Source organism: Aspergillus karnatakaensis, assembly GCF_047715665.1.
Source record: "Aspergillus karnatakaensis strain CBS 102800 unplaced genomic scaffold BJY04scaffold_16, whole genome shotgun sequence".
NCBI lineage: Eukaryota > Fungi > Ascomycota > Eurotiomycetes > Eurotiales > Aspergillaceae > Aspergillus > Aspergillus karnatakaensis.
In genome coordinates, this window is record NW_027395728.1 from 283,176 (window position 1) to 303,950 (window position 20,775).

Here is a 20,775-nt window from a genome sequence, read left to right on the forward strand (position 1 = left end):
TGCCGGGGATCTAGAGCACAACACTGAAAAATAAGAATCGCTAATCTGAAGGTCAGATACATTGAAGTTCTAGACTATACCCTACGCTTCAACTAGTCTGTTCCGGCTCAAATAGCTTGATTACCATGCCCAGAGCTCTCTCTGAAAACCGACCTATTAGGTGGTGACTACTGATATCAAGAATTTTGAATCATGTTTTCCATTTCAGGTTCATTTTATTTTGGTAAACATACAAATTCCCATCGTACTGGGTCTGAAGGATGGTTGGGTATCTCAAAACGGTGGCTAGCTGGGTTGGTATGTAAGCAGGTAGGATAGGATAGGACAGTCTTTCCTTCGCGGGTGATAGAGAGGCGAGAGAAGGTGGTGAGATTGTGTATGAGCACATAATGTTGATGCAATTTTTGAGCTGCGATGCTTGGTTAGTGGCCATTTGAGTCGTTTTGAGGAGACTCAGGCGCAGGGAGCGGGAAGCCGTCGCCGTGGGTGGCACCTGCAGCCTTGGAGAACCCTTCTCTGGCGAGCATGGTGTTCAAGACGGCGCAGTTGTATGCTGCCTCTCCGGGAGGAACGACGATGAAGATGTAGGTGTTGTCTGTGAAACGGCCAAGGAAGACGTTGAATTGCGGTGTTTTGGTATGCATGACGACGAAGCCGGCGGAGGCGGGGGTTGTGTGTGTATTGCGAGCAGCGCAGTGCTTAAATGCCTTCATGATGTTTGATAGTCGTTCATGGCGGTCATATATGGGGTTTAGGTCGCCGATTTCAGACGAGACCGAGGTTACAGTGAGGAAGGTGGAGCGCTCGAAGAGGATGACTTCCTCGGCATCGATTCGCTTGGCGAAGGCTTGCAGGAATCGTTCGATAATCGTGAGATTTGGAATGAGTTTGTGGACTATCCCCGCCCAAGCTTTATATAGCGATTGATCCCAGATACTGCTCCCGAAAGTGTCAATTGTGAAGTGTTCTGTGCGGCTGCGGATGAGGTTGGAGCGTTCGTCGTATATTCGCTGACGGTGTTCGGCTTGGATGAGATCGAGTTTATGTACAAGGCAGAAGACGTATGCGTGGGGACTGTACTCTCGTAAAGCGGAGATTATCGCGCTGTATGTGTCGAGGTCACGATCAACTTCGCGGGATTCGATATCGAAGACGTAGATTAGAACGGCGACATCGGAGAAGATGTTGCCCCGTTGCGATGCGAGATATGTTTCCATGAAGGCATCTTGTCTATAACGCACATTTATCAGTACAAGTATCGCATACTGTAACCATAAGAGTACACACCCTCCGCAATCCCAGAGGTTCAACGTCAGATTCCCCATGAACTTGACATGACTATGCTCAACATCAATTGTTGCTCCTAGCCGACGTACATCCTTTGCAACATAATTGCTGAATATGATTGACCGCATAGACGACTTCCCCGAGCCACTCTTGCCCATCAAGAGGACCTTTCTCTTCTTCTTCCGGCCGTCCATTGTTATCAGTGGTGTGGAGGTGTTACTGGGATACACGGATACCCCGCAGCTGCCGTTGGAGAGGGGAACAGCTTTTGTATGGCCTCAGGCTCAGGATCCAATGGTTCTTGTTCCCATCGGGGCCTGTCGAAGATGTGTCAAACTCGGAGCTTCGTAATGAAGGAAGTAGTTATGGCTTGCATGGACCTCGAAGTTGGGGACGAATCACTGGACCAGCCTCGTCATATCGTTGCATTTTCGGCTCAACTATCTTCCGAGCTATCACGTGCCTACCTACGATATACAGATGGCCTTGCAGAAGGATCATAAACCTTAGGTCTTGCCAATGCACTGTGCGGATTTGCTAGACTAGCCTTGTCATTTTTCTGGTATAGGTAGCTGAGACCTCACACTTATCACCATGATCATGCCAGCCCCAAAGAACCCAGAATTGGAGAAATTGCTGCCTCATGGTCACGAAATCGTACAAAAGAACCGTCCAAAAACCAAATGAACACGAATTGTGTATAAGAAATGAAGATAATATGGTATGGGGAAACAAAGTAATGTGGGTGGATGAAAGTAGAAAGCATACACATGGTCGTTAAACTTCGTAAAAATGACACCCAGCTATTCTAAAAAGTATGACGCTGATGGTGTCTGGTATCTAAACAGAAGTTCGGCAGAATGCGCAAATTAGAAAACAGTGCCATCGGAGCGAATCATGATAGGTGGCTCTTTCGTGTTCGGTCTCGAGACTTCGGCGATTTCCCGACCACCCTGAGAGTGTGCGTCAGTATAAGCAGCGCTAACAGAAAAGATGAGATATGAGCATACCTTCCATGTGCCGGCTTCAAGCATCTGGGCCAAAGTCAATTGGTCTTCACCTAGAAGCCCCAGTTGTCCATTGACCTCGTCTAGAAGATCATCAAGGAAACCGACAGTGACCGCTCGCCATTCGACAACTACATCATCATCTGTCGAGAAGAGAGGCACGACTTCCATGCTAGGTTGCCCTTTGATTCGCGCATTCTCTTTGTATGCTGCAAGGCCTCGCTCGAGGTCGGCCTCTTTGAGGGTCAGCAGCCCTAGATCAATGAGGAGACCACCATTTCGATATTCTGGGAGACCGGTAAGGAGTTCGCTGCCGGCAAAATGGATCTTCATCAATTTTGACATCGGAACCATGATTGAGTAGCATAGCCACTGCGTGAGCTTATGGAAGGGCACAATGTTCTCCCAGGATTGTGCTGGGGGCGACCGAGGAAGGGCGGAGCATGGCCAGGCATCTCCAATGGACAACCCATCAACCTTCGTCCGAGACGGGGGCCAAATTGAAGCGAAACCGTCCATGAGAACCGTCCATAGTGTTGTTATCGGGACGATCGGTACCGAAGACGCTAAAGTTGATGGGTGGGAAAGGAGGTAATCTAAGACGTTTAGCTGGAAATCACAAAGCTTGAAGACTGGTAGTCATACCGAGCATGTTGCCCGGCCGTGCATCTACACCAAAGAACTCTTGGTGGTTTAGCGCATCGGAAAGCCTTATAAGAAGCCCAGCACGGCCCTCAATTCCAGCGAGCGGGTTCTGCTCTGAGTGCTGGAATCCCTTGGCTAATAGCTGAACACTGATCTTCTTGAGCCCTGCTCCATCAACTTGGCAAGGTTCCGTTGGGTCGCTGCTGAACAGTCCACTCTTGAACATTTCCAACGAGGCCACAGCTAGACCCTCACTCCGAGAGTAAACTCTACCGGACTCCTTGGATTTGTACGACCATTTGTTCCCCGCGCCGGCATCCAAAAGCACCGACACCACGAAAAGATCGATCAATCGGCGGGTCCGTTCCTGCGCATCGATTGTGCTCGGCCATGATTGAAGTAGTTGATTGACACGAGGCCTTCCGCCAACATCAAAATGTTGCCAGCGACCATGAGGAGGAATGGACGAGTAATCGGGAGCGTAGTCTCGCTTTTGTCGCAAGAAAAGAAAATGTGAGCGACATCGAAAAGCGAGCGAGAAGAGTATCACATGATTTGGAGGGGCAATGGCATGGATAATGGGGCTAGCTCACCTTGATAATCGACACCACGTAGGACGCCGTTTCAGCGAATTTGGTCATGTCAACATCGAAATGATTCAGAGCGTTCCTCTTGGCCTTTCTAGTTATGACATGGGCTCGCTGTCGAACGGCATGGATACTGCGCAAGTAGGCTGCTGGATCTAGGGCCGGATCGGGGGGACTCGCGATAGACAGCTCAGGAATAGAGGAGGGTAAGCCGCCCCCCTTGTAGCCCGGCGATTTCAACGAGGCATTAGATGTACGGGCGCTGTTAACGGATACGAACGAGTCACGGTCGTCCTTCTCCGGCGGGATTGAGTTCTTGGAGTCTTTGCGCTTGAAGATACCCATGGCGGAAGCGTGAAGGGGTCAGTGCGACAGAGAAAGACGAGAATTGCTTTGTTGCTGAGGGGGAGGACAATCGAATTGTTTCTGTGCTGCAGGCGAGGCTGAGGAGGGTCGAGCTAAAGAGGGAAGCCCCGGCATGTTAGTGGAGATGCACAACCACCATCGATCCAGGAGGACCATGTTCGGATAGGAGAGGGGAGGGGAGATACATGAAAAGATAATGATCTGCAGGACTGCCCGCTAGGTGCGATTCCTTTAGATTTCTTTTTCGCTTCTCGATTCGGAGGAGATCTTAAGTCAACTGCATGCTCTGCAAGAGAGTCCGAGGGCCCTTTTCACAGCGGATGAAGGAGGACAGAGAAATCGCAAAGGGTCCGAAAGTATGGAGGAGGAGATGAAGGAGAGCCGTGGTAGGGGAACGCAGAGGTGGGCGTGGTACCTGAGGAGCGACAAATAGTGGCACTTGGTGGCAGAAGCCAGAGCGGGGCGGGCTGGTGCAAAAGGCGAATTTAAGAGGCCATGATGGGCCAGAATTGGGGGGGTAAGGAGGTGGTTCCTTTCGTTAATGACAAAAGGCCTGGACGAGGCAGAGTTATAGTTGGTTATAACTCGTCAATTGGGAGAACCTCGGAGTCGGGAGGTGGGGAGCTTGCAGGGCGTCTAAGTGCCTAGCGTCTGATATAGCTCTGCCCACCAAACCCCTTCCAGTATGGCACAATGCTCATTCTTATGCTGGTGATCCTGCTATTTCCGCGAACAAAAACTCTCTTGGGAAAAGATTGCAGATCTAGAATCCAGCGCTGAACGGTCCTAGAAAACACTCCGATACTATTCTGCTTAGGCCCCTCGTTTACTCCGTAGTCTTGTTGGACTTTGGACTCACCATGCAAGGTACGCGCGGGATGAGGGCACTATTCCATGCCTATAGCATCCTTTATTATCATATTATACTTAGTATTATTTCTCGGATTTTCTGCAGTGACTTTTCCACCATAACGAAACCAGAAAGGAGTAGTGCCTTCGACTGCTAGGTGCCGGAGAACGGCCGGAGTTACCGCCGTGAATCCAACACTTTAGCAGAGCAGAGCACTCAACATGCAAATCCAGGCCAACATTAATAATTATTGACCCAAGAAAATGCCTCGCCAAAAGTTCAGCATTATTTGGCATTGAGTGTCTGGTTGTGGGCCCACCTTTAGCGACCCTCCGGAAACTTGTACCGTTGAGTCGTTGACAGCGCTGATGAATCCTTCAGGCTGCTTGAGCCTTGATGACATGGGAGGAGTCGGGACGAACCGTATGATACTACTTTCTCATCTCCTGTATTTCAGTAACAGACGACTGACAGTGACAGTATGACACTCACACCACCCCTCTAAATGTCGACAACCTGGACGGCCGCTAATGCGGGAGTCTTTGCCCTGGCCATACTGCTGGGTCAGCCGGCGCCGTTTCATCTTTAAAGTTTGCACCCTCAAATCAGTTAGAGCATGAGATTTCAACGAATCTCTCTGTTTTCAACACGAAGTCCGTTCAGTCCTTCACTACTGCTTGTGTCTAGGTGGACGCCGGACGGAGACTCCGCCCTCATTTAAGCACTGACGGTGCGGTCCAGCGGACTGTGCCCGATTCTGGACGTGCATAGCCATAACGGTGGTCCGTTCATATGTATTGTTGTACCTGGATAACAAGGTTCAAGACTACTCGATATCAGGAAGTTTCTTCGAGTCGCAGTTTCCGGCTTTCTCCGGCACGCAATGATTTTCTTATCCTTGTCCGAAAATCGTGCTATGCCTGAAGTTATGCCACAGAGCGTCTCTGTACTCAATTGCTCTTTGAAAAGGGAGCAAAGAATAATATGACACGAATGGATCTATTATGGAGGCGAGAGTCTCGATGCTTGGCCCACCTTGGGCCTCCATCGAAATGAGAGAACTGCACAGCTCTGTCCCCACTGTCTCCAACAGTCAGTCAGACTCAGTAGTCACAGACGCACAGCCTGGTCAGCTCTCTCCAGCTTCCAGCATCGCGGATGCCAGATTCCAGGGAGCTGGTCTTGCTCTGCCAACGTGAAACTACTGAAATTGGGTGTGGAGTCAATGAAGGCGCCTCTTTCATCATCCTCGATGATGGGATCAATTATCATCATTTATCCAAAGTTCCAAACCTTCTCTTGACTCTCGGAAATTTTAATGATTGGCTGCCTCGTACTAAACGTATTGAAACTTTGAAAGGACTCGGAGCGGAGTGCTTTGAGCTGTGAAGTCAACGTTTGCGAAATATCCAATATGAGATCATTGAATGTTTGCCGGTAGAAGATGCTACCCTTCCTGATGGACTGTGCTCCTGCCTCCTGGGCACTGGTGACTGAAGCCTCGCATCGTTTTCTACTTGGATGTCAATTTGAAGCTGCCAGGTGGACTCAGAAGAGTGCACGTGAGTGTACGGCGATAGTAAAAGCGGTGTGAAATACGAGGCAGAATATTGCTATCAGTAAAGCGGTAAAGTAATCAGCCACGCCCACAAGCCACATGAGCCGCCGCCATGACGCTCCAGGGGAAAGTTCAATTGATGCTAGCTCTATCTATATGGCTTCTTGATCTATTCAATCCGGCATAGATGTGGTCTTGTATTTCATAGACCAGCTACTCTCTACGCGGACGAATCTGACCTCTGATGGTGAGCTAGCCCTGAGCGTTTGTCGTCGGAGGTGCCTAACATATCTAGACTCTTAGCTACCACCTGTTGACACGCATACACGATGGATGACCTGAACGGCCTTAGTTGGAACTCCAGCTCTCAGAATGAGCCACGCAAGCCTCCACCAATGAGTTCCGCCTCGTTATTTCCAACGGCGATACGTAAAAATGTCTCCGGCCGATCCACCCCTCTCTCTGCCTCTTCCGGGCCATCGAACCCCCCATCCAAGCCCGCCACTCCCAGCGGGGACAGCTTTGCGAACTTGGTTTCCTTTGGCTCGTCGAATTCGAATAAGAACCTCACGCTTCTTGAGCAACAGAAAAAGTTACAGGAGGAGAAGGCAAGAAAAGAAGCAGAGAACCGTGCTCGATACGAAACACAGTATGGAGGGCAAAACGCTCAGTTTTGGGATAAATTAGAGAAAGGAGGGAGCAACAATCTTTTTGCATCAAGCGCTGGACCTCCACGGCAAGGCGCCTCATCACCGGATGAGGATGACCTTCTTGCTGCCTTCAATGCTTCTGCACCCGTGGATGCCTCTACTCACTTTCCAATCCCAAGTCACAGCCCTTCCCCACAAGTGTCGACAAGCGGGCTGCCAAGCGCAACTCGACCAAGCCCATTGCACCAAAGTAATGATATGTCGTTTCCAGATGATGATGATCCCTTCGGTCTCAACCAGCTCAAGCCTAAGTCACAGCCTGCGCCACAGCCCTCTCAAGCGGACGATGATGATTTTTTGGGCCTGCTGGGCAAGCCCATATCCGAGGTGCCACGACCAGAACCGCCTAAGCCGACACTGAGAACTGAGACCGAGGATCAATCGTCTCCAAAGCCGTTGAACGGGGTTGATCGTGCTATTGCGGAACTAGTCGATATGGGATTTACCGCGGACAAAGCTAGCCAGGCGCTAAGTATGACATCGTCAGGTACGGATGTACAGGCCGCCGTTGGTTTACTTCTCACCCAGGCGCACGAGGAGTCCCGACAAAAATCGCAAAACAGAACAAGCTCTGCCGACCGGCGCCCCAATCAGCCAGACCAGAGTAGAGACCGAAGCCAGAGACCAGACCGTGATGTACCGTCGTGGATGCAGACTGAGCGCTCGCGCACCCCAAACAGCCGTACTGAAGCGAGATCACCCTCATCTGCAGAAATGGATCCATCACAAATTGCCGCAAAATTTGGCAATAATTTCCTGAAGACAGCAAACTCGCTTTGGAAGACTGGCAGCAAAAAGTTTCAACAAGCTGTGAATGAGTTCAATGCGGATCACGACCCAAGCCAGCCAAAATGGATGCGAGATGCTTCCACTGCGCCCACGCCAGACGCATTCCCGAGGGAACGCCCCCAGCATCAGGCGGCCCCTCAGTCCCAAGCAGCCCGGAACGATTTCACAGACGAGGCGATGTTGCTTGAATCGAACGGCCCGCCTCGTCCGCCGCGACCACCTCGTCAAGCTACACGATCCAACGAACGTTCCGCAGACCGTGTCAACAGTGAAACTCGACGACAGGAAAGTTCATTCGGCGAAAAGCGCATGCAGCAGCCTGCCTTCATGCGCCAACAACCACAACTAGAACACCGGGATTCGCGGTCCCGATTATCGAAACTAGCAGTGGAAGAGCAATCTGCACAGGCTTATGTGAGCCCTGCACGACGGAAACGCCCTGTAACTACTCCTTCTCCTCAGCCGGCAGCAGATCAGGGCATTGATCTATTCGATTCGGAAGCTCCGAAACCTGCCACGAGGCCAACCCCACCGCCATCATCTCGACCTTCACGACCTACCCCTTCTGCTGCGTCATTACCTTCACGGCCAAAAGCCCCGCCTCGAAATATACCCCAGGTTTCGAGTAGCGCACTTACGTCAGTACACTCTCAACGAGAAAAGGCAGCAGAAGCCTACAAGAGGGGAGACTACGGTGTTGCACACGAGGCGTTTACGGCTGCACTCAATGGCCTTCCTGAAAAGCATCCTATCATCATCGTCATCCGTAGCAACCGTGCGATGACCGCTCTGAAAGTCGGCGAGCCGAAAGTCGCGATTAGCGACGCAGATTTGATTTTAGATCTTATTGGCCCCGCAAAGGGCGAGACGGAAAGCATTGATCTATGCAACGGAGAGGCTCACAAACCAATGAAGGATTTCTACGGAAAAGCTTTGATGCGCAAGGCCGAAGCTCTTGAACAGCTCGAGAAATGGGGCGATGCCGCGCAAATGTGGAAACTAGCCGTCGAGAACGGTCACGGCGGAAGCACGAGTATTCAAGGCCGCAACCGCTGCGAGAAAGCTGCTGGCATTAGCAAACCGGCACCGAAACCTTCAGCGCCTGCACGACGACCTCCAGCACCTGCTCCGAAGAAGAAGGTATCCGCCGTGGACGACCTACAAAGCGGCCCGTCTGCATCCAACTCTGCATCATCCTTCGAAGCTGTCAACCGTTTACGAGCGGCCAATCAAGCCGCCGAGCGCAGTGACGACGAGAAGTTTGCTCTGACAGACAGTGTCGATGCACGTCTGACGGCGTGGAAGGGCGGGAAGCAGGACAATCTTCGCGCGCTGCTGGCTAGTTTGGATACAGTCTTGTGGCCGGAAGCCAATTGGAAGAAGATTAATATGTCTGAACTCATCATGCCCAGCAAGGTGAAGATTCAGTATATGAAGGGCATTGCCAAGGTGCATCCCGATAAGGTATTTTCCCCTCAGCCCTACCATGTCGGAATATACCTAACAACACTTCTAGATACCCACAAACGCTACGACGGAGCAGCGTATGATTGCGGGCGCCGTCTTCGGCGTGCTCAACGAAGCCTGGGACAAGTTCAAGGCGGAGAATAACCTATGAGAAACACCTTTGCATGCATTTTGCTTGTTGGTCTTGACAATTAGCCTTACGTTTATTGCGCAAACCCACCCATCCTACTCTCTCAGCCTGATCTCTTAACAACTTATCCACTAGATTCCTCTTGATTGATCCTAGCGCCCACAGACCTACCGCAGTTCGAGGAGCTGGATACGATTTTTGCAGATATTCCCCCACGTATACTCCATATGCTGTACATAGATATACATAACATCGCACTTGCCAAGCTATTCACATATCAACAGCACAGTACGAGCTGATCTATCAGATCAATAAGTCCAGCAAACAGGTAGAGAAGTGTTAAACGCGGATCTCGGTCCTCATTGTCCTCCCGTACCTATGATATAGGATATACACTTGGAAAGTAAGATGGATAGTACAGTAGGTTTACTAGGGCATATTGGCCTCATGGGTATTGCCAATGAATTCAATACGATACTTTCTATTGATTCAGTATATCCTTCGCATTACCCTTCCTTCTCCGCCCCCTTCGCCTCTCTCTTCATCTGCTTCTTGCTCTTCCCCTTGACCGGCACCTGCACGGACTCGGAAACATTTTGGCTTGGCCACTTCTCCACACATTTCCTTTCATCCTCCTCACTCCATTCCCTCGGCAAGACCGCAAAGACTAAGTAACTGGTATGTGTCCGCAGATTCGCCTCAGAGTAATGCACGAGACGGCCTTGAGCGTAAGGCGGGATATCATCTGTTTTTATGGAGGGTGTGAAGGTCGGCCATTCGGATTCGGGAATTGTACTTCTTGACACTGATGGCGCTGTAGTTGTAGTTGTAGTTGTGGGCTCGTTCTCGTCATCCTGGTCTTGGTCCTGGTCCTGTGTGGTCCCGAGCGATCCGCGGAAGAGAACTGAGCGTTCATCGACGACGCGCATTTTAGATACGGCATCGGCGACATTGCGGGGGAAGACGTTTGCGCCGCGGACGCCTTCGTATTCGAGGCCTGTTTTCTCGCGCTTGATTTCGATGCGGTGATGTTGGAGTTCGACCATGTTGATGTGTAGCCAGCCGTGTTGGCGGAGGGCGCTGACTGTTTGTTGCACTTGTTCGAGGCAGGGGGAGAATGTGCAGATGTGGACGGGGGATTTGGGGTCGAGGGGCGATTCTGTGCCTGCTGGCGGGTTGCGGACGAGGTGTTTGAGTGCGTTCCAGGGGGCGGGGAGGTCAAGGAAGATGGCGTTCGCCTTTGGTGATGTGGTGGGTGTGCCTTCGGGGTTGTTGAGGAGGAAGCCGTCTGTGTAGACGTCACGGTGGGTGACTTGGACGAGGCCGTCGAGGCCGTGCTCGTGAACCTCTTCGCGGATTTTCCCGGCACGCTGGGCGTGGAATTCGAAGCTGCATACTTTGCCGAGGCGGCGGCGGCGCTTCGGTGTGGTATCTGCTGAAGGATATCCGTTGAAGACAGCGCGCGCAGCGGCGTGTGTGAAGGATCCACTGCCAGCGCCGGCTTCGATGAGTGTTGAGCCTGGCCGGACGGCGATGCGGTGGAGGATGTAGCTGTAGTCGGGGGTGTAGACAACCTGCGTCCGGTGTGGGAGGGAGGCGGTCCATAGCTCGGGGGTAGGGCAGAGGAGGTGGAGGTAGCCGCTTGCTGCAGCGACAGGAGCTGAAGGTGCAGGCTTGCTGCTGTCAGCGTCTTCATCGCCGGGTGTGCCACTGGCGGAATCAAGTTCGTTCGCCTTGCGTTTCTTCAATTGGCGCGCGGGCAGAGCGCGGCCTCTTGAGCCAGTATCGACTTTTGAGGCTTTGATCTGCGAGCCCCATGCCTGTTCGAAGAGGGTGCTGTGAGGGAACGAGCCGAAGCGCGTGTTTGTGACGTTTCCTTCTTTGTATCCTAGGTTTTCATCGTCATGGAGTCGGAGGATGGTGGGGACGGTGCTGTCTCGGCGGAGATGGAGGAGGGCCAGCTGGTCGAGCTGAGAAGTAGCGCTCGGTGTCAGGAAAGGAGACGGCATTTTTAGGAGCTTAATGTCATAGACAAGATCTCCAGACGACGGCTCTGCTGGTATCTTGTCGCAACGAATTCATCGAGATCTAGACAAATCTTCGAGGCTAGGCCTCTTTGGGGGATCAGCTAGGGCTCAGGGCCGTGGCAGATCGGGGGGAAGCTATGTCATCCGCTGTGATTGGAGAGAGCTCTCACCGCCTGATGTGGCTTTGTCCCTGAAGATTCAGGCCACCAATCAAGTATGACTCTTTGCAGGAGTGTCCCATGTTGTCAAACCCCTCTATAATTGCCCAGTCCTCCGTTACCCCCACTCTTTTCCTGTCCCTTTCTTCTTCTTGATGCCCCTCATCCCCCTCCGGCATCTTCGCCTGCTTTCTTCTTTTCGGAAACCCCGGCCGGTTCTTTTGTCCCAAGTGTCGCTTCTTTCTACATTCATGGCTACCGCGCGCGAGCAGCCAACATGGCGCCAGCCACCTGTCCATCCTGAAGTGCAGTCGCGTCTGCCGTCATTAAAGGTCTACAACTCGCTGACCAAATCAAAAACTCCTTTCGTCCCAATCGATCCAGAAGGCAAGAGGGTTGCGTGGTATGCTTGCGGGCCGACAGTGTACGACGATGCCCATTTGGGGCATGCTAGGAACTATGTCAGTACCGACATCATTCGACGTATCATGCGGGATTACTTCAAATTCAACGTCCACTTTGTTATGAACATTACCGATGTCGACGATAAGGTATGCAAGCTTAGCCATTGCTGTAGAGCGTGGTATTAATGGGCTTGGTTAGATCATCCTCCGCGCTCGACAACAGCACCTGTTTACCCGATTCGTGACGGCCCACCCTACGATCAACGAGGAAGTCTTGGATGTTGCTAAAAAGGCCTATACCGCGTACCTCAAAAAGAACCTACCGCTGTTAAGCCCCGAGCTTCCTCCGGCGCAATACGCAAAAGAGGTGGAGAAAGCTTATGCGGTCATACTGAGTGGTGGACCCCTACCGGGCAACGAGAAAGCCGGAGATGACGAGGCAAAGGTCAAGATGCACATTAAGACTGCTCTATCAGCAGCGAACGTTATCGCGCAGGGAGAGAAGTTGGACGCCTCTGCGCAGGGAGCTTTCCCTGAGCGATTCTACACCGACGCCCAAGACCTTCTGCTCCCATATCTTGATGCGCTGGAAGGGTCTTCGATTGACGCGGACGACCACTCGATCTTTACGAAGCTTACACGAAAGTATGAAGACCGATTCATGAAGGACATGGACGACCTGAACGTGCTACGACCTGACGAATTGACGAGGGTGACCGAGTATGGCCAGGAGATTGCAGACTTTGTGGAGAAGATTGTGGAAAATAGATTCGGGTACGTCTCCGCGGATGGCTCTGTTTATTTCGACATCAATGCTTTTGAGGAGGCTGGCTTCCCTTATGCGCGCCTTGAGCCATGGAGTCGTTCGGATAACAAGCTTCTTGCCGAAGGAGAAGGTGCATTGACGAACAAGACCACTGAGAAGCGGTCCAAATCTGACTTTGCGCTCTGGAAGTCATCGAAGCCCGGTGAGCCTAGTTGGTCAAGCTCTTGGGGCCGCGGTCGGCCTGGATGGCACATTGAGTGTTCCGCGATGGCGTCTGCGCGTCTAGGTAAGCAGATGGACATCCACTCTGGTGGTATTGATCTTGCGTTCCCTCACCACGACAACGAACTGGCACAAAGCGAAGCGTACTGGCACTCGCACGACGACCAGTGGGTCAACTACTTCTTGCACATGGGTCACTTGTCTATCCAAGGATCTAAGATGTCGAAGTCTTTGAAGAACTTTACGACAATTCGTGAGGCGCTGGAGAAGAAGGAATGGACACCACGCAGTCTGAGAATCGTCTTCCTCCTTGGTGGATGGAAAGATGGCGTGGAGATTACTGATGAGCTTGTCAGTGCTGGTAACTCCTGGGAGGACAAGCTGAACAATTTCTTCATCCGTGTTCGAGACCCCGCGGCGCTTCAGGTTACCACCTCAAGCACAGACACCAGCCTTGCCGAAGCGTTTGAAGTTGCCAAGACTGCCGTCAACGAGCAACTCTCCGATTCATTTAACACACCAGGCGTTATGGCTACGATCTCGGAGCTGATCACCAAATACAACAGTGCTGACAAGAAAACCCTCAATCCCAAAGATGTCGAAGCTGTTGCCCGATGGGTTACTTCCATAGTCAACATGTTCGGTCTCAATGGGCAAACTCCCGCTGACTCGCAGGAGATTGGATGGAGTGGCATTGACGTTCCCGAGGAGGCCAAGCCATTCTTGTACCCCCTATCTACCATGCGTGATTCGCTACGACAGGCCGCGCGTGCTAAGGAAATCAGCGCGGAGAAGGTCTCCGAGATCCTAGAACAAGGAAGCGTGCCGGATACAGTAACAGAGGCTACCCAGCCTTATGCCACCCTCGTGACCAATTTCCGCACCAAGGTCTCCTCACTAGGATCTGCGAACCTCGAGAAGGAGATCCTCTCGCTCTGCGACCGCGTTCGTGACGTCGATCTGTTTGACCTAGGTGTCTATCTCGAAGACCGAGAGAACCTACCTGCCATTGTCCGCCCCGTGAGCCGCGATCTCATCCAGGCGCGTGAAGAAAAGGCCGCTCAGGCGCTTCAGAAGCAGCGCGAGAAGGAGGCAAAAGCAAAGGAGGCACAGCAGAAGCTGGAAAAGGGCAAGCTCAGCCATCTGGAGATGTTCCGGACGAACGAGTACAGCGCGTGGGACGAGGAGGGTCTGCCGACTCGTGATGCTGGGGGTGAAGAAATCACCAAGAGCCGGGCGAAGAAGCTTCGCAAGGACTGGGAGCGACAGAAGAAGGCGCATGAGGCGTGGCTGGCGAGCCAGCAGTGATGGGCGATTTGATTAGATAGAAAAGTTCCGGGCTTATCTTGCATGGACGGCGTTTGCAATATCAATATCCAGGGCAGCATGAGGTTATAGCTATGAATACTCTACTTAGACCGTGTTTCCTTCATTTTGAGTGACCTTCTCAAATACTTCTTGGCAGGTCATACGTGCAGAGTAGCCGATCACATGCCAACGGCCGTTGTCTAGCATCATTCCGGCCACGAAGTCAGCTGCAGCGTGTCATCAGAAGCTCCATCGAGCCGTTTTACTCAATCAGCACAATGATCTAAATCAGACTAAACATGCCGACGGTCCACCCCCGCGAGCCGACGACTCAAAGACAAATCAAAGTGGTCGGCCCGACCTCCACCAGCCAGACCTCGGCAATTCCTCCCCCTCAGCGTCGCAGCAGAGGTCCGCGGTAGAATCGCGTGGCTTGGTCTTACTTCAAATATTGGCCTTTTTCGTATTGCGTGTGCTTCCATTCTGCTTCTGCTTTTCTATACGTCTCTGTGACTGTGTTATTCCTTTTGAACTCTTTGAAAATCGTTATCGACGCTCTTTGGCGAACTATTGCGAGATGGGTTTCAACACTGCTTTAACCAGAGCGCTGGGGATTAAGGGTGAGTCTGGCATTCTCATTCGGTTTCTGGAGAACACAACCTGACTACAGTAGTGCCCGTTGTCCAGGGTGGCATGCAATGGGTCGGATACGCAGAACTCGCAGCCGCCGTTAGCAACGCAGGAGGCCTCGGAATCGTACGTCTGAACCAGCCAAAAGCCCAAGACCACTGGACTAATGCCTTCTAGCTTACTGCCCTCACACAACCCACCCCCGAAGACCTCCGCAAGGAAATCCGAAAATGCCGCAACATGACCAAGAACCCCTTCGGCGTGAACCTCACGCTTCTCCCCGCTCTCGTTCCCCCGGACTACGGCGCCTACGCTCAGGTGATCATCGACGAGGGCATCAAGATTGTTGAGACCGCAGGAAACAACCCGGGCCCTGTTATCAAGCAGCTCAAGGCAGCGGGCATCACCATCCTCCACAAGTGCACGACGATCCGCCACGCCAAGTCGGCCGTGAAACTCGGTGTTGATTTCCTGTCTATCGATGGCTTCGAATGTGCTGGACACGTTGGCGAGCACGATATCACAAACTTCATCCTTCTCAACCGCGCGCGTCAGGATCTCGGCGTGCCGTTTATCGCCTCGGGTGGATTCGCTGATGGGTATGGGCTTGCTGCGGCGCTGGCGCTGGGCGCTGAGGGAATCAACATGGGAACACGGTTCATGTGCACTGTGGAGGCACCCATTCACCAGAAGGTGAAAGAGGCAATTGTGAACGCTGAGGAGACGGACACGGCGCTGGTTCTGAGGCGGTGGAAGAACACCTCGCGATTGTTTGCCAACGAGGTGACGAAGCAGGCCTTGAAGGTCGAAAAGGAGAGTACTACGGGCGAGTTTTCTGAGGTTGCGCCGTTTGTCAGCGGAAAGCGCGGAAGAGAAGTCTTCTTGAATGGAGATATCAACTTTGGAGTATGTCTTACCCATCAGCCGTTCCGTTATCTTTGTGGCTTAGACCAGGCTAACCAATGTCGACTCACAGGTATGGACCGCCGGCCAGGTCATCGGAGTGATCCACGACATCCCTACATGCGGGGAGCTGCTGTCTCGGATTGAAAAAGAGGCCTCGGAGACACTGGCCAAGACACAGTCGTTGTACACGGCAACGCCGCAAAGCAAGCTCTAGATTGTGCTTATAGAGCTAGACTCGTACATTGACGCCATGCTTTGTATTTACTAGATTACTCTCCCTGCTTGATACATATCCCTTGCGACTCAACAAGGGATGAGTTGTCTTGAACTGTACCTGCATGTGAAGATATGATGAATAGTGATATCCCAAGCGCCGTTGAACCGAACTGCCAAGTGCTGCGTGCAAAATGCACTCTGCGTGTATCTGCGCCCCTTGCTCTGGGCTTTGAGCACTATGTCAATTTGATATCGGTAATATGACTCTCAATATTCGCGATTTTTAACGGAGAAGCTTAATCGGATCCTTGCATGGCACGAGGAACCTTTAGCTTTGAAGCTCGAGTTACCCTTGCAGCAGGCGTGCGGATCATAATGACACAGTCAAAACAACACTCAGGTCTCAGGTTCATTTACAATATCATCAAATATTATAGAGGTTATTAGAAGACTGAGGCATTCAATGCCATCTTTCTTAATCTCGTGGTTGATGGATATAAAGCTTCTCTTCTTGAATGATAGAAATCAAATTGCTCACAGCTGCAGTGTTCTGCTTCAATACAAGCACATCTTCATCTCATGCGATGCAATGCGATGCAAGCTGTAAATCTCATAAACAAAGTAAACGCACATCAAAGCGCAGGTAATCAAACTATGAAGTCTATATAAGACATCAACTGCCCTGCAAGTTCTCTCTCTGTTACGTGTACATGTATACTACCACACAATGGCCACTTCGTCTACATCACGATCTCCCACTCCCTTCTCTTCCTCACAATGTCTCTTCTCATCCTCTCTATCATCCCTCTTTCTCTCGTGTATCCAAGCCCGAAAAGACAAGAAATCCCGCAATAAAACTCCCCATGCAATCCCACATACCTCCTCTGATTCGACCTGCGCACACCCCACCCCAACAACACCAACATGTACATGCACTCACCGATACTCCACCCCAACTGCCCTTCCCCCAGTCCCCAGAGCAGGAACAACCTACAACCCGAACCCAGCCCCAACACTAAACTCCATCTCAATAACCCAAACAACCTCCATCCGCATCGTGGAATCAGACTCCAGCTCTGACTACGACTCTACCTCCTCAGACGCAGATACAAGCTCCCTCTCTGACTACGGATGTGACTGCGGAAGCCCCCACCACGACCACGACTTCGCGAAAGACGGCCACGACTGTGGCTGTGAAGCCTGCATATCGGGGTACGACGACATCGACCTCGACCTCCCCGAATGCCCACAGCCGGCGATAAAGAGAACGCTCTCAAATCGACCTCTCCCGCCTCTACCTAGTACATCCTCAAGCTCAAGCCCGCGAAAACACTCAGAGATCAAAACCCGCTTCATCGAGGAAACAATCCCCGAAGAAGATGAGGACGAGTATCTTGCGCAGTGCATAAAAGAGCAAGAAGCAGAAGAAGCAAAACGGCATAAACGGACGACAAGTCGACGGAAGTCGATGATCGAACTGTTTAATCTCTCGTCTCCTTTCGCTTCAGGCTCAGGCTCAGGATCGAGTTCTCGTCCTTGTTCAGGCGCTGGACTTGGAATGCCCGGCTTATCGCTTTCGTTCTCGAATCTGAATTTCAGGTTTCCGTTGCCGCCTGTTTGGGGGAGTCAGTCTCAGACGCAGACGCAAGCGCAGACCCAAACTCAGACCCCTCAGGATCAAGATGTAGAGAGGAAGGAGAAGAAGAGACCTATGTCAATGTCCGTCCTCCCACCATCAACCACCATCCCCCACATGGAAGAAAAAGCTACCCTTCACGAAACCCTAACTCAAACACCAAGCACCACAATCACAATCTCCGCTACTTCGACGACAACGAAAAAGGAGCGTCGGATGGGCACAGTACTCTTCCCGCCCTTGGCATTGCTGTCGAGGTCTTCAGTCGCGAGTAACCGGGATAGTACGGGCTCTGGAAGATCTCTTTTTTGCTAGGTTTGGTGCTTGGTGTTGGTGCGGGTGCGGGTGCTGGCGTTTGTGGCGGTTTTTACCATGGAGTTTCTTTTTCTTCGGGGATTTGGGAGTTTGGAGTAGGGTTCTTTTTGATTGGTGAGGGTGGTTCTCTCTTTTGTTAACCTATATTCTTTATTATATTGTGGGAGGGACTTTTTCTATGTATTATAGTTGTGTACTTACATTTGGGGCATCTGCTTTCGGAGGGACAAGGTGATGTTTCCTGACGACGTGGGGTTGAGTGAAAGAGGCCGAGTGACTCGCCTTTATTTCAAGGAAAAGAGAGGAGATCATGAAAATGGAAGAATATGTAATTTAATACTACTGAAGACCTAATGAGAACTACTCCTTTGCAATTACAAATCTGATGACGGAACAGGCTTTGTTGTCATGCGGCCCATCGGGCAAACCTGTATTAAACACCATTCTCAACTCCCTCTCATCCACGGATTTCATCAATCCTCTTCCTTTTAAAGGGCTTGCTACTTCTAATACTAAATGTCGGCTTCCAACTTAGCCCGAGATATCGTCTTTGGGGCTGATCTTTCGCCGACCGAACACCTGATCCTCGAACACTTTCTCGAAAAAGCTACCGACCCAGAGACTGCAGCACATCATCTTCTGTCGCAAACGACCTTTACAGAGTCTCGAGAAGTCGCCTTGCGCGCGTTTCTGTCACGATAGAGGACGCTTGTGAGTCAAAGTGAGAATAAAATCATATTCCGCTGGTCGAGCTTTGTTGACTGTGCCGAGTATCTGCATTCGACTCAATCTCCGATGATACCAGAGACCGCGTTTTCGAAAGGGACGGCGAAGGATTTGCGATGAGAATGTATCCAAGCCATGTTCCAGACTCAGATGTAAAGCCTGCATATGTAATACCACCGTCCACATTCCAGGGTCTAGAATCGGCTGAAAATGTGAGTGTCTTCCTGTTATCCAATGTTGAAACATTCATTAAAGGAATAAAAGGTGCATCTATTTGCTTTGATAGAGGCATTCATCTCCACCGCTGGCGTTGAGCGCCTCAGATGTCTACTTCAGGCGAAGGAGAACAGACCCTCTCTCGACAACGTCCTGCTGCTACCACCAACAATACACAAAGCCTTTCGTGCTGGACATGTCGTCATAAAAAACCAGTTTGACCCACGTACTGGCGGCTCCGCACCAGGCTGTATCGATGGGTATTATGAGAAGGTATGTGATATACACGAGTCGCCCGGTCTCCTGTGTATTCTAATTGGTTTGCCGAAGTATATGATGACTCGACAATACCCTGAGGCAGTCCATGGCCTATATCTTGGTGGCGGAACCAAGTTCATGAGTACAGTGCATTTTTGGCACATGTCAACCTCAAATCCCGATTGTTTCCCCCTACCAAGCAAGTTCCTCTTGAACTTACACCTCAAATTTGCCGAGGGATTGCATTTGTTTTTTTATTAAGGATAAAGCTGACCGTGGATGGCCGCGACTGTCACCATGTGAGAATGCAAGCCCCATTCGAGTACACCCAGCTAACTCCTTTCAATCCAGCATTCTCCATTCCAAGGCCAGTCACACGACGGCTCAAGACTTTATGGCTATGTCTTCCTCAGCGCCTGCGGATATTATGCTACACGCTACTTGGGACTATGGGACGAAAGTTATACCCACTCGAAGCAGAACTCTGGGCGCAACGCCTTCCCTTCGGCTTGTATGTGAAGGAATGCACCAGGGCCCCCGCAAATGAACCACATACCCTCAAACTTATAGAAAACTGCACATCTATCCCAGCGCCCCGTCTAATTGATGCCTGGGAGCATAATGGTCGCCACCAAATTCTGATGACGCGTGTTCCTGGTGCGCGGGTTGGCGACATCTGCCACCTGATGTCGTACACCGAACGTGAGCAGTTTGCCGAAGACGTGAGAGCCTGCGTGGAACAATTGCGCAAAATACCAAACACCACCCCGTATTTGATTTGTGACTCGCTGGGTGGGCAGATTCGTGACCATCGTGTTCCAAATGATGGGCTGGGAGGGCCCCTCAAGACAGAAGACGACTTCAACGATTTCCTCACCAGTCACCTTGGCGCACCATTCTCTGGTTTTGCGGAGTTGGAGAAGCTGACTGTACGGAAGCATGAGCACTTCTATTTTACCCACTCAGATCTACACCCGAGCAACTTGCTTGTTGTGAATGGTCGCCTGAGCGGTATAGTGGACTGGGAATCCGCAGGATTTCGACCTGAGTATTAGGAGTTCACGAAAGCTATGTATGGCTCTTCCATGGCTGCCCCCGGTGTCATGACCTCGATATGGTGGCGCACGTTCGGTCGTCAATACGAGGCTGAGCTTGCAGTTGAGCAGAAGCTGTGGTATCGAACCCCGTTCGGGTGCTGAGCGCCTTCATCCGTAGTTTGGTTGTCGAATAAACTCAGCTATTTTCGTACGAGCTGGGTCGTGTTCTTACCTTATTTCCAGCTATTTTTTTTTTGGAAAGAAGCAAGCTTGCGGCTTTGCAAGGTCCGACTCCCGGTGTTCCTGCCCAGGCCCCGCGAGTTCGCCGAATATGGCATGATTTCGAACACTGAAGAGGCTCGGGGGTGTTCGTGATTTATGAATACTCTCTGCCCACTTCCGACATATACGAAACCCCGCGCGATAGCTGAGACAGAAGAAGATATGCCGATTCATAGCGCTGGATTGCGCTCTGCAGGTCAGGCATGCAGGATAGCAGCTCGAAACCAATGGGGACAGAAGAACGAGCCGGGTCAATCCTCCACAAGGGACTC

At 51.5% G+C, this 20,775-nt stretch overlaps 8 protein-coding genes across 8 annotated transcripts; 5 read left to right on the forward strand and 3 right to left on the reverse strand.

The window, feature by feature from the left end:
• Positions 1 to 102: 102 nt before the first annotated feature.
• Positions 103 to 1,663, reverse strand: BJY04DRAFT_31976 (Rag GTPase GTR1). The gene is made up of 2 exons (XM_073720128.1): positions 1,288 to 1,663; positions 103 to 1,230 (listed from the first exon to the last, which is right to left on the reverse strand). Exons 1-2 carry the CDS (start codon positions 1,479 to 1,481, stop codon positions 423 to 425), a joined length of 1,002 nt encoding a protein of 333 aa, XP_073572844.1. The 5' UTR covers positions 1,482 to 1,663; the 3' UTR covers positions 103 to 422.
• A 123-nt stretch (positions 1,664 to 1,786) lies between these two features.
• On the reverse strand, positions 1,787 to 4,435 carry BJY04DRAFT_31993 (URC4/urg3 family protein). The gene is made up of 5 exons (XM_073720129.1): positions 4,078 to 4,435; positions 3,533 to 3,984; positions 2,940 to 3,429; positions 2,298 to 2,890; positions 1,787 to 2,240 (listed from the first exon to the last, which is right to left on the reverse strand). The coding sequence occupies exons 2-5, from the start codon at positions 3,869 to 3,871 to the stop codon at positions 2,157 to 2,159; spliced, it is 1,506 nt and encodes a 501-aa protein (XP_073572845.1). The 5' UTR covers positions 3,872 to 3,984; positions 4,078 to 4,435; the 3' UTR covers positions 1,787 to 2,156.
• Positions 4,436 to 6,629: 2,194 nt separating this feature from the next.
• BJY04DRAFT_216746 (UBA/TS-N domain protein) lies at positions 6,630 to 9,417 on the forward strand (the record flags this gene model as incomplete). The annotated part of the gene is made up of 2 exons (XM_073715848.1): positions 6,630 to 9,263; positions 9,316 to 9,417. The coding sequence occupies 2 exons, from the start codon at positions 6,630 to 6,632 to the stop codon at positions 9,415 to 9,417; spliced, it is 2,736 nt and encodes a 911-aa protein (XP_073572846.1).
• Positions 9,418 to 9,851: 434 nt separating this feature from the next.
• On the reverse strand, positions 9,852 to 11,443 carry trm61 (tRNA 1-methyladenosine methyltransferase subunit GCD14). Its single transcript, XM_073718500.1, has one exon. It carries the CDS (start codon positions 11,403 to 11,405, stop codon positions 9,903 to 9,905), a length of 1,503 nt encoding a protein of 500 aa, XP_073572847.1. The 5' UTR covers positions 11,406 to 11,443; the 3' UTR covers positions 9,852 to 9,902.
• Positions 11,444 to 11,695: 252 nt separating this feature from the next.
• Positions 11,696 to 14,392, forward strand: BJY04DRAFT_185609 (cysteine--tRNA ligase). Its single transcript, XM_073710793.1, has 2 exons — positions 11,696 to 12,132; positions 12,185 to 14,392. The coding sequence occupies exons 1-2, from the start codon at positions 11,737 to 11,739 to the stop codon at positions 14,279 to 14,281; spliced, it is 2,493 nt and encodes an 830-aa protein (XP_073572848.1). The 5' UTR covers positions 11,696 to 11,736; the 3' UTR covers positions 14,282 to 14,392.
• A 148-nt stretch (positions 14,393 to 14,540) lies between these two features.
• Positions 14,541 to 16,621, forward strand: BJY04DRAFT_185610 (NAD(P)H-dependent flavin oxidoreductase). Its single transcript, XM_073710794.1, has 4 exons — positions 14,541 to 14,901; positions 14,955 to 15,037; positions 15,089 to 15,817; positions 15,888 to 16,621. Exons 1-4 carry the CDS (start codon positions 14,859 to 14,861, stop codon positions 16,029 to 16,031), a joined length of 999 nt encoding a protein of 332 aa, XP_073572849.1. The 5' UTR covers positions 14,541 to 14,858; the 3' UTR covers positions 16,032 to 16,621.
• A 22-nt stretch (positions 16,622 to 16,643) lies between these two features.
• On the forward strand, positions 16,644 to 18,267 carry BJY04DRAFT_185611 (uncharacterized protein). The gene has a single exon (XM_073710795.1). The coding sequence runs from the start codon at positions 16,761 to 16,763 to the stop codon at positions 17,982 to 17,984; it is 1,224 nt and encodes a 407-aa protein (XP_073572850.1). The 5' UTR covers positions 16,644 to 16,760; the 3' UTR covers positions 17,985 to 18,267.
• A 233-nt stretch (positions 18,268 to 18,500) lies between these two features.
• On the forward strand, positions 18,501 to 20,383 carry BJY04DRAFT_206648 (kinase-like protein; the record flags this gene model as incomplete). Its single annotated transcript, XM_073713739.1, has 7 exons — positions 18,501 to 18,656; positions 18,687 to 18,705; positions 18,756 to 18,922; positions 18,975 to 19,199; positions 19,257 to 19,432; positions 19,552 to 20,200; positions 20,240 to 20,383. 7 exons carry the CDS (start codon positions 18,501 to 18,503, stop codon positions 20,381 to 20,383), a joined length of 1,536 nt encoding a protein of 511 aa, XP_073572851.1.
• Positions 20,384 to 20,775: the final 392 nt, after the last annotated feature.